This window comes from Mangifera indica, chromosome 1 (assembly GCF_011075055.1).
Source record: "Mangifera indica cultivar Alphonso chromosome 1, CATAS_Mindica_2.1, whole genome shotgun sequence".
Classification (NCBI taxonomy): Eukaryota; Viridiplantae; Streptophyta; class Magnoliopsida; order Sapindales; family Anacardiaceae; genus Mangifera; species Mangifera indica.
The window spans coordinates 1441295-1452391 of record NC_058137.1 but is presented as its reverse complement, the minus strand read 5'-3'; the positions used below and the strand labels follow the sequence as shown (position 1 = coordinate 1452391).

At 35.9% G+C, this 11097-nt stretch overlaps 4 protein-coding genes and 1 pseudogene across 9 annotated transcripts; 4 read left to right on the top strand and 1 right to left on the bottom strand.

Annotated features, from left to right (window-relative positions):
* Nucleotides 1-276: 276 nt before the first annotated feature.
* On the bottom strand, nucleotides 277-2195 carry LOC123210211 (pentatricopeptide repeat-containing protein At2g38420, mitochondrial). The gene has a single exon (XM_044628451.1). The coding sequence runs from the start codon at nucleotides 1903-1905 to the stop codon at nucleotides 424-426; it is 1482 nt and encodes a 493-aa protein (XP_044484386.1). The 5' UTR covers nucleotides 1906-2195; the 3' UTR covers nucleotides 277-423.
* A 1003-nt stretch (nucleotides 2196-3198) lies between these two features.
* Nucleotides 3199-4244, top strand: LOC123208918 (protein LURP-one-related 10-like). The gene is made up of 2 exons (XM_044626566.1): nucleotides 3199-3616; nucleotides 3718-4244. Exons 1-2 carry the CDS (start codon nucleotides 3359-3361, stop codon nucleotides 4135-4137), a joined length of 678 nt encoding a protein of 225 aa, XP_044482501.1. The 5' UTR covers nucleotides 3199-3358; the 3' UTR covers nucleotides 4138-4244.
* Nucleotides 4245-4269: 25 nt separating this feature from the next.
* On the top strand, nucleotides 4270-7764 carry LOC123208926 (protein LURP-one-related 10-like). Of its 6 annotated transcripts, none has more exons than XM_044626610.1 (4): nucleotides 4270-4670; nucleotides 4768-4995; nucleotides 7294-7430; nucleotides 7537-7764. In XM_044626610.1, the coding sequence occupies exons 1-3, from the start codon at nucleotides 4380-4382 to the stop codon at nucleotides 7420-7422; spliced, it is 648 nt and encodes a 215-aa protein (XP_044482545.1). In that variant the 5' UTR covers nucleotides 4270-4379; the 3' UTR covers nucleotides 7423-7430; nucleotides 7537-7764. The 6 variants fall into 6 exon arrangements, with proteins under 6 accessions (XP_044482545.1, XP_044482554.1, XP_044482530.1 ...); XM_044626619.1 differs by having other exon boundaries at nucleotides 7530-7764; XM_044626595.1 differs by having other exon boundaries at nucleotides 7504-7764.
* On the top strand, nucleotides 5525-6645 carry LOC123208911 (annotated as a pseudogene).
* An 843-nt stretch (nucleotides 7765-8607) lies between the features above and the next one.
* LOC123212482 (protein LURP-one-related 10-like) lies at nucleotides 8608-9698 on the top strand. Its single transcript, XM_044631646.1, has 3 exons — nucleotides 8608-8984; nucleotides 9064-9291; nucleotides 9374-9698. Exons 1-3 carry the CDS (start codon nucleotides 8712-8714, stop codon nucleotides 9512-9514), a joined length of 642 nt encoding a protein of 213 aa, XP_044487581.1. The 5' UTR covers nucleotides 8608-8711; the 3' UTR covers nucleotides 9515-9698.
* Nucleotides 9699-11097: the final 1399 nt, after the last annotated feature.

The following is an 11097-nucleotide window of genomic DNA, read 5'->3' as shown; positions in this document are numbered from 1 at the left end:
GATGTTCTTACCCGGGAAGAGGGAAACAACACGATCTATATTTCGAAATATCGTTGACTTGGCATCCGCTTTTCAGAGTCGAATGCAGATTTTATCACCTGTACAAGTAAATACTATAAAACTAGATGCTGAAATCAGGTGGAAATGAATCTTTGGTATTTCCACTACAGTGCAATTCAAACAGAGAACTTCCGGGTTTTTATCAATGAGGATATTCTTTCACATCCAACTCATAGGGACTCCAAAGAGAGACTTGCACATGGAAGCAGTGATAACTGATAAGCCAACAAAAAAGATCTTCAGCTCTTTATTAGTTAGTTTACAGGGAAAAGAGACATATACATTATTAACAGCAAATATTGCAGACCACCAACAGTAACTAAGTTGGTGATCAAAGTATCATTCTTAAAGTTAACAGATAAGTTAATCCACCAAACCAATCAGAGAGGTATTTGAAAAATCAAGTTCGAACCCAGAGCTAAGAAGAAGAGCTTTCCAAACTCTAGCCCCTGGAGACACATTCTTGCCGCCCATTTTTTTAAGCAATTCAAGAGCTCTAGCAACAAAACCTCTATGCCACAACCCACAAATTGCCTCCTCAAACATTAAGCTTGGCGGGCAAAAATTCTTATCCAATACTTCCTCCAACAGATCACAAGCTTCGATAACTTCACCTCTACTGACAAAACCATCAATCATAATACTATATGTCTGCAAATTTATCGCAATGCCTTTGAATCCCATCTCCCTCACAAGCTCCTTTGACCTCTCGATCTCCCCGACCTTACACAACTCCTGCAGCAATGTATTATAAGTACTCACATTAGGCTTGCACCCCAACTCCTCCATACAAGCAACCATCTTAATTCCAGCTTCAACATTATTTTTCTTACATAGACAATTTATGTACGCATTGTAGGTATAAACATCAGGAACCAAACCCAACACGAGCAATTCATCAAACAGCTTCTCTGCTTTCTCAAAATCTTCATCTGCAACAAACCCACTCATAACCATACCATAACAAACGATATCAGGCTTAATACCATCTAACTTCATCTTATTCAAAACATTCAAAGCCTCTAAATACTTTTCTTTCTTCACCAAACACCTAATCACATTAGTATAATCAACCATACCAGGACAAAACCCTAACTTTCTAATTTCTTCTAGAAAGCGTAAAACTTGGACACTTGATAAATATTTTTCTTCACAAACTGATGCCAATATTAAAGAGAAAGTTCTTGAATTAACACTGAGCCCATCGTTCATCATACCATTCAACATCTCAACGGCATAACCAACTCTATTTATTCTACAAAGAGCACGAATCAATACCCGAAAACAAGATTCTTCGATTCTAATGTTCATACGCTGACTCTTCAGAAAAATTTGAGGCACCATTTTAATCCATTCTTTATTTCTACAAAGAACAGATAGCAGAGTATTGAGTGAGTATACAGAAGGGACACACCTGAACTTGGAAATCCTGTTAAATAGATCAATAGAATCGTGAATTTTATTAGCATCCGCATAAAGTTTAATAAGATCAGCGAGAATATGCTCAGGTGTCTCGAATTTTTCATTCCGTTCAAGGTGATCAAGAACAGAGAGAAGCTGACAAAACTGTGACGTTTCTGCTAGGGTTTTGATGATAAAGTGGTAGGCTTCTGGAGTTGGCTCACAATTATAGATGTTAAAGGAGTGTATAAGAGAAGAGAGGATATGGGGTTCGTTTGGTTTTTGCTGTAATGGTGGTGGCATTGTTAAAGATTGCTTAAGGTTTTGCATGGCTTGCTGTTGATTGAAAGTTTGGTGCCATTTGGCTTTGTAGGGTGATAATGGCCACTTTCTGTATTTTCTAAGGTAAGGATTGGCGCGGTTTAGGGCAGAGGACCTCGCCATTTTGGGTTTCAGGACTCAAGTGTATAATTCTGAGCCAAAGACCAGAGTTTCTGGAATGATAATTAAAGGCCCCTCCTCTGACTCTGAGTTGTAATATTTTGCAGTAGCCGTCACTCCACTAGAGTTGATTTTTCCAGACCGCAACGGCATCTGAATTCAGTTGCCAATTTTTTTTTTTTTTATATCAATCAATTGCAGAGAACTAGATACAGATTGGTTACAAAATAAGTTACATATATTGCTTTGGATGGCTTGGTTTCCATGAAACTTCTCCGGTTCTCCTCATCGATCACTCTTAAATTTGCTTATTTTTTGTCAAACTTCCATAAATTAGTTTAACATTGCAGTGATATCCGACGCATGATGTGTAAAGCTAACAATTAGATATAAAATCGTTATTTTATCCGAATTATTAAAATAAATAAAATTATATCTTATTTTTCTATCTTAATTTTAAGATAAAATTTTAAAAAATTTATTTTTCTCCACTAGTGTTTGAAAAACAAATCTGACTAACTATCCAATGAATGATGATCTCCCTTTTTGGCTTTTCATCTCTTTTCAATGCCCTGCCTCATCATCCAAATGACACTTCGTTTGGATGATGCTTTTGTCATCCAGATGAAGAGTCATCTAGATCTGGAAAAATGGTGGAAAGTGTCAACCATCAATTGGAGAAGAGAAATAAACCTTAAAAATGAAATGTTAATTTTTTCAAACTTTGAGAATAAGGGTAAAACGTTAGTTTTTAAAATCTGAAGAAAAAGTGATATTAACTTTCAAGATTTTAGAGTGTAGTAGTAAAATAATGATTTTACCCTTACTTATGATTGAAAATTCTAATAAAAGTTAGCTTATAGATGAATATTTAAATTTTTAATATATCATAAATGTGTTTTTAAGAATAAATTAAAACTTGGATAGAAAATACTCTTTTAAGCGAAAAACATAACATGAACAAAACTTTATTATAAAATTGTGAAGTTTCAATCCTTTAGTGAAATAATAATAATTATTTATATTTATTAATTTTTATTAAACATAATAATTTATATTTCATAATTTTTTTATAATATTTTATTTTTTTAAATAAAAGAATGCCTGAAACAAAAGCACTAATTAGTTGAGTCCGAATTATGGCAAGCCCCGTTTAAATCCATGGGTTTCCCTCACAACCCAAATAATGGGTATATACCTTGGCTGGGTCAACAACGGAGAATTTAGGGAAGAGTAATACAAAAATTTGAACAAGTATTTAATTGAACTTACTAAAATTTTTGTTCTTTGAAAATTCTTGTTGTCAGCGGTCAATCATCTTGTTCTTCTTTGTCAATTACTATGAATCCGCGTTTAACAGATCCTTGATAATTTGTCTATTTATATAAGAAACTACGCTTGAGAATTTCTCATTAAATACAAACCAAAGGTATTCCATCATCACATTTCTTTCGGTATGGCACATTCCAGCAGTACTAATCCGCCTGTAACTAATCCCGTTTCGATTATAAGCCCCTATTTTTGCGCTCATAATTATCCCATCGATCTCGCAATAATCAGAAAAGTTATGACGATAACCGATGGCAACTTTGTTGTGCAAGACATCAATGGCAACATCCATTTTAAAGTCAAAGGAAGTCCCTTGTTGAGCATCCATGATCGCCGTCTTTTAAGCGACGCCACTGGAAATCCCATTGTCACTTTACGACGCAAGGTCTTGTGAATGATAGCACTAGCATCTCTGGTTTCATGTTAATCAATATCTTGATTCCTCTTCTTCTTCAACTAACTAATTCATTGTTTTCGTTTATGTAGGCCATGTCAGCCCACGACAGATGGCAAGTTTTCAGAGGAGACAGTACAGAGACGAGTGATCTAATCTTTAGTGCTAAGAGATCATCAGTGTTCCAGTTAAAGACCAAGTTAGATGTGTTCTTAGCAAACAACACAAAGGAGAACGTTTGTGATTTTAAGGTGAAAGGAAGTTGGCTGGAACGATCTTGCGTTGTTTATGCTGGAGAAACCTCCACAGTTGTTGCCCAGATGCATAAAAAGTACACGGCTCAAAGTATCTTAATTGGAAAGGATCATTTCATGGTGACTGTTTACCCCAACATTGATTATGCATTTATCATTTCCCTTATCGTGATTCTTGAAGCAATAGATTCCGATAGTGGATCCGCTGCTGCAACCGGAGCAATCGTTGGTGCAGCAGCAGCTGGTGGCAGTTGTTGATCCCGATCGATTGTATTTTTCTTATATGTAGTTGAGTCATTATTTTTTTAATTAATGTTGTAAAATTTATTGTTTATTTCAGGATAATAACAAATATTTTTAATAAAGTTTTTTCGTTATAAAAATTTTCATTGTATTATACGAATTTGAATAAAAAAGAACGAATTTTTTTTTTACTGAATATGAGATTTCCGCTTATGCCTCGGCTTTGACTGAGCCAGCCCTGGATATACCACAAGGAAATGCCCCACTTTCTGATCTCTATGGCACAGCCAAGCTCAGACTCAGGAAAAACTCTACCACCAAATGAAGATTCAATTTCAGTTCCGATTATCGGCCCTCAGTTTTGTGCTTCTTATCATGTGGATCTTGTAATTATGAGAAACGCTTTGAGCCTTAAAGATGGCAGTTTTGTTGTCACTGACGCCTGTGGTAATATCTTGTTCTCAGTGAAGGGAAAACTTATGAGCCTTCATCACAATCGGATCTTGCTCGATGGTGATGACAATCCTCTTGTCATTATAAGACGAAAAGTATGTTCACCCTTCTAATTTATTTACTGGGTATTGTTTAATCTTAAGAAAGATGTGAATACTGAAGCATATTTACTGAATGTTTTGGCTTATACAGATAATTTCTTTACACAAAAAATGGTATGCTTTTAGGGGAGAGAAACCAGATTTTAAAAACCACCTCTTCACCGTCGGCAAATCTTCAGTGGTGCAGCTGATGAAAACCTTTGATGTGTATTTGGCCAGTAACACAAAAGAGGATGTTTGTGATTTTAGAGTCAAAGGCAACTGGCTGGAACGAGCTTGTGTTGTCTATGCTGGAGAGTCTTCCACCATTGTAGCCCAAGTATGATGCATTTGCATGCGTTGATTTGATTCTTTCAAAGAAGAGACAGATTGTTTTTACATAAACTAATGTTCCTTGGAAATTTGTGGAAATTCAGATGCACAAAAAGCTTTCGGTGGATGACAAGGACAGGTTCATGGTGACAGTTTATCCTAACATTGATCATGCATTCATAGTAACCCTTATAGTTATCCTCGATGCCATTTACGACGATGATGATGACTGAAAAGTTCAGGTATAATAAGTGCAATATCAATGACATAATCTGCTGTTCTTTAATGATTTCTGTAGAATCCAGCCATGGAACTCGTCAAACTGGAACATTTCTTGATGCAGGTTGTTGTTTTTCTTATTTCCCTATCAATATGTATTTTTCTTTTATATAATCGAGTGACTATTTTAGTACAATATGATTTATGTTATCCTCATTTCGTGCTAGTTTTGGTTTTATATATTATTGTTTATCTTATTTGATCAAGAAAGAAAGCTTCTCAATTTGACGCCTTCCAATTAAAGCTTCTCAAGTTCTTGATCAGTCGTGTACATGTACACACACATATATAATAAACTACACTTGCGAATTTCTCATCAAATAGAAACGAAACATATTCCATCGTCACACTTCTTTCAGTATGGCACATTTCTGCAGCCTTATCCGCCGGTAACCAATCCAGTTTCAATTATAAGCCCCCATTTTTGTGCTCTTAATTATCCCATCGATCTCGCAATAGTCAGAAAAGTTATGACGACAACAATGGCAACATCCATTTTAAAGTCAAAGGAAGTCCCTGGTTGAGCATCCATGATCGCCGTGTTTTAATCGACGCCGCTGGAAATCCCATCGTCACTTTACGACAAAAGGTCTTGTTAATGATAGCACTAGCACCTCTGGATTCATGTTAATCAATATCTTGATTCCTCTGCTTCTTCTACTAACTAATTCATTGTTTTCGTTTATGCAGGCCATGTCGGCCCACGACAGATGACAAATCTTCAGAGGAGACAGTACAGAGATGAGTGATCTAATCTTTAGTGCTAAGAGATCCTCAGTGTTCCAGTTAAAGACCAAGTTAGATGTGTTCTTAGCAAACAACACAAAGGAGAAAGAAGTTGGCTGGAACGATCTTGCGTTGTTTATGCTGGAGAATCCTCCACAGTTGTTGCCCAGATCCGTAAAAAGCACACAGCTCAACGCATCTTAATTAGAAAGGATCATTTCATGGTGACAGTTTACCCCAACCTTGATTATGCATTTATCATTTCCCTTATCATGATTCTTGAAGCAATGGATTCCGCTAGTGGATCCGCTGCTGCAACCGGAGCAGTCATTGGTGCAGCAGCAGCTAGTGCCTCTTGTTGATCCCGATCAATTGTATTTTTCTGCTATGTAGTTGAGTCATTATTTTAATTGATGTTGTAAAATATGTTGTTAATTTTAGGATAATTACAATTATTTTTAATATTTTTTTTCATGATAAAATTTTTAGTATATTGTAGTAAAATAGTGAAAATCTTCGTTCTATATATGCGATTTCCGCTTAAGCCTCGGCTTTGACTGAGCCAGCCCTGGATATACCACAAAGAAAATCCCCATTTTCTGTTCTCTATGGCACAGTCAAGTTCATACTCAGGAAAAACTCTACCACCAAATGATGATTCAATTTCAGTTCCGATTATCGGCCCTCAGTTTTGTGCTTCTTATCATGTGGATCTTGTAATTAGGAGAAACGCTTTGAGCCTTAAAGATGGCAGTGTTGTTGTCACCGACGCCAGTGGCAATATCTTGTTCTCAGTGAAGGGCAAACTTATGAGCCTTCATCACAATCGGATCTTGCTCGATGGTGATGACAATCCTCTTGTCATTATAAGACGAAAAGTATGTTCACCCTTCTAATTTATTTACTGGGTATTGTTTAATCTTAAGAAAGATGTGAATACTGAAGCATATTTACTGAATGTTTTGGCTTATACAGATAATTTCTTTACACAAAAAATGGTATGCTTTTAGGGGAGAGAAACCAGATTTTAAAAATCACCTCTTCACCGTCGGCAAATCTTCAGTGGTGCAGCTGATGAAAACCTTTGATGTGTATTTGGCCAGTAACACAAAAGAGGATGTTTGTGATTTTAGAGTCAAAGGCAACTGGCTGGAACGAGCTTGTGTTGTTTATGCTGGAGAGTCTTCCAACATTGTAGCCCAAGTAAGATGCATTTGCATGCGTTGTTTTGATTCTTTCAAAGAAGAGACAGACTGCTTTTACATAAACTAATGTTCCTTGGAAATTTGTGGAAATTCAGATGCACAAAAAGCTTTCTGTGGATGAAAAGGACAGGTTCATGGTGACAGTTTATCCTAACATAGATCATGCATTTATAGTAACCCTTATAGTTATCCTCGATGCCATTTACGACGATGATGATCAGTGAAATTTCAGGTATTGTAAGTGCGATATCAATGAAATAATCTGCTGTTCTTTTAACGATTAAGATAGTTGCTTTTAGTTTCAGGGTTTGTGATTCTTGATACAATTAAGTCTGCAGAATCCAGCCATGGATCCCTTCAAACTGGAACATTTCTTGATGCGGGTTCAGCTGGTGGCGGTTGTTGATTTTCTTATATCCCTATCAAACTGTATTTTTCTTTCATATAATCAAGTGACTATTTTATTGTAAAATGATATATATTGTTCTTATTTTGTGCTAGTTTCGGTATCAAATAGTAATTTATACCTTCATTTAATCAAGAAAGAAAAAGTTTAACGCATTCCATTTAAAGCTTCTCAAGTACTTTTGAGATGAAATGAACAAGAAACAGTTTGCCAAGTTCTGGGTCATATCGCCGAGATGGTTTAATGAATTCACCATGCTTATTACAAAAATAACTTATTTCGGATCCCCTGGTTGCTTCTGCTTTGAGAGTTTATATAGACTCTGTTCTAGATCATAATTTATACGACTTATAAGCAGAGAGTGAAAACTTTTTCCATATATTTTGTGAACATCACTGGTAAAAAGTGGCCTGATTATGTTGAAATGGGGACTTAGATCACAAGTTTCAACGCAATCTTGAAGCTTGTCATACGGGCTCATACTTCTTTAATATGAAAGGCTTCTGAGAATCAGAATAACAATTAATTCTGTGGATATGCATATGCATAAGAAGCACACAGCTCACAAAGCATATTCAATTGGAAAGAATATCTTGATTTTATTATTCCCATCAAATTATATTTTTGTTTAATCTAATCAACTGATTATTCTTGTGATAATAAGATATGTTAACTTTATGTGTTAGTTTTTTTTTTTTTTAAATTTAGGTAAATAAAAATGACTTAAAGGGTTTCAAGGATACATCTCGATCTGAAACTTATTTTGACTCGAATTTACCTATAATCATCCCCTCAAAGTCATCGTCACACGTTTTTCATCTCCACAACTTCACATGGTCCTGCTCCTGAAAACAGTTAAGCCTCATCTAGTGAACATCGCTTTAAGCGTGCTTGTCAATTCTTCTCAGTGCTTTAAGATATTGATGCAGGAAAATTATAGCAGCCATTGCTTCTTTTTGATATTTTCTTCATTGTGCGGTAAATTTATGCTCCCTGTCACATCCCACGTGCCAATGACGGGCCCTTCACGTTTTCTATAGGATGGGATGTGTCTTCTCCAAGCAGTTGCATTGATATAGCACAGGCGATTCCCCCTTTCTCATCTCCATGGCACACCCGAGTTCACACTTGCATCCAACTGCACCAGCACCAAATGCATACTCCAGCCCTGTTTCGATCATCGGGCCTCAGTTCTGTGCTCCTTATCCTGTGGACCTTGCAATTATTCGGAAAGTTTTAACCCTCAGTGATGGCAATTTTGCTGTCACTGACGTCAATGGCAATATCTTGCTCAAAGTGAAAGGCAAACTTCTAAGCCTTCATGACAATCGGGTCTTGCTGGATGGTGCTGGAAATCCCCTTGTCACAATAAGGCGAAAAGTATAATATTTCCCATTTCATTTCATTAAGAAATCTTATATATGTAGCTTATCTAACAATCGTTTTTTGGGTTATGCAGATCCTTTCTTTACATGAAAAATGGCATGTTTTCAGGGGAGAGAGCACAGATTTCAAAGATCTTCTTTTTACTGTGGGGCGATCTACAGTGATTCAACTTAAGACAACCCTGAATGTGTACTTGGCAAGCAACGCGAAAGAGGATGTCTGTGATTTTAAGGTGAAAGGCAGCTGGCTGGAACGAGCTTGTGTTGTTTATGCTGGAGAGTCTTCCACCATTGTTGCTCAAGTAAGATGATTATCAAATTGAAGAAGACATAGAAGGTTAAATTACTTAACTAATCTTTGCTGGGAATTTTCTGGAAATGCAGATGCACAAAAAGCTCTCCATGGGAAGCGTCTTGGTAGGGAAGGACAAGTTCATGGTGACAGTTTATCCTAACATTGATTATGCTTTCATAGTAGCCCTTATTGTTGTTCTTGATGCAATTAACGATGATGATGAGGAGTGAGAAAAAGTTGAAGATCATAGATAATCGCTGCTATAAATATGAAATAATATGATGTTTTATGCAAGACTCTGTGTGGGGCTTGGTCTGCCTCTGTTACATCTGGAATTCCTCCTTTCTAACTTCCATTGAACAATATGTGCTTTTAATGAATAAGATGGTTGCCGCTAGTAGAAGGGCTTACATAGATTCTCTTCTAGATGATATTTATTATGCCTTTGTGAGTGCTCACTTATGCATCAATTTTATGAACATAAATGGTAGACAGGGACCAAATATTGCTGAAATGGGAACTCAATGCATAGAGTTTAAGCAATGTAAAAGCTGCATGTGGGTTTGGTCCTAACAACCCAACCAAGAATATACTAGTGACCAAATTTGATATGAGAAGTGTTATCCATGGTCTAATGTGTAAAAGGAGGTTTTTGGTCAGATTTAGTGTAAAATATATTGAAAAGAGACATTTTGGGTCTGAAAACTTTCGACAATCAAGATTGACTTCAGATAAACTTGAAAACGGCCAATCTAAATTCATATATTCAAGTAATTAGCCAAAACAAATTGTTACTAATTCTTGGTTTACGTAATGATAAATCATTTAATTATTTTAATGAATATTCAAATTTGAATGTAGATAGATTTATCATTAATAGCAAGTAGTGACAGCCCATTGCAGATGGCAAGTTTTTAGTCAGTTATAGAAAAGGTCTGCGATTTTGAGGTGAAAGGCAGCTGGGTTGATTGATCTTGTGTCGTTTATGCCGGTGAGTCAGACACAATTATCGCTCAGGTATTAGTTAAATCACTTGATTAGACAAAGGTAATCACAGTATTAAAGTTGATGTGGTTACATAATCTGTCATTTTGTATAATTAATACCAGATTTGACAATTGTGGAAATGTTGCAGATGCACAAGAAGAAGCATACAGCTCAAAGCATCTTAATAGGGAAGGACAGCTATATTTACAATTTTTTTTTTGCACTAACTGTGATTTTTGATAAGATAAATCAGGCCCGTCAAAATCAAAATTAAAGGCCATTGAGGCCGGAAATGGATAATGAATCCGTTCTATGATTAATTAGATACTTCACCGGTTCAGGGACATCTACAAGAAGAAATAGAAAGTACCACCACAGAGAAAGGGCACCGAAGAAAAAAGGAGGGAGAGAAAGCTCAGTGAATCCAACCCCACGTTATGATATTTATTTTTATACTTACATTATAAACTTTGTCTGGAATACTTATTTAATGTCATAATTATAAATGTAGGTTTTTAATCAACCAATCAAACTATGTCACACGCTCAATTACTGTTGTTATAGTGGATAACAGATTTGACCTTTCTTGCAATATGCTTACCCTCCTCTTAACATATGTTTCTTTTATTATCAATGTATAATTTGGTTCAATCAAGCTATCCGAGAGCTGTTTCAATAGTTTATCTTTATATTCGTTATGAATTGAGTGGTTCTGATGGTGACCATGGCTTGTGAACATGCATCATACTTGGTAGAATATTTTCCTGGTCCATCAGTCGTTATAGTATAATTTTAATTTTGCAGGAATATGTACCAAAATTTATAC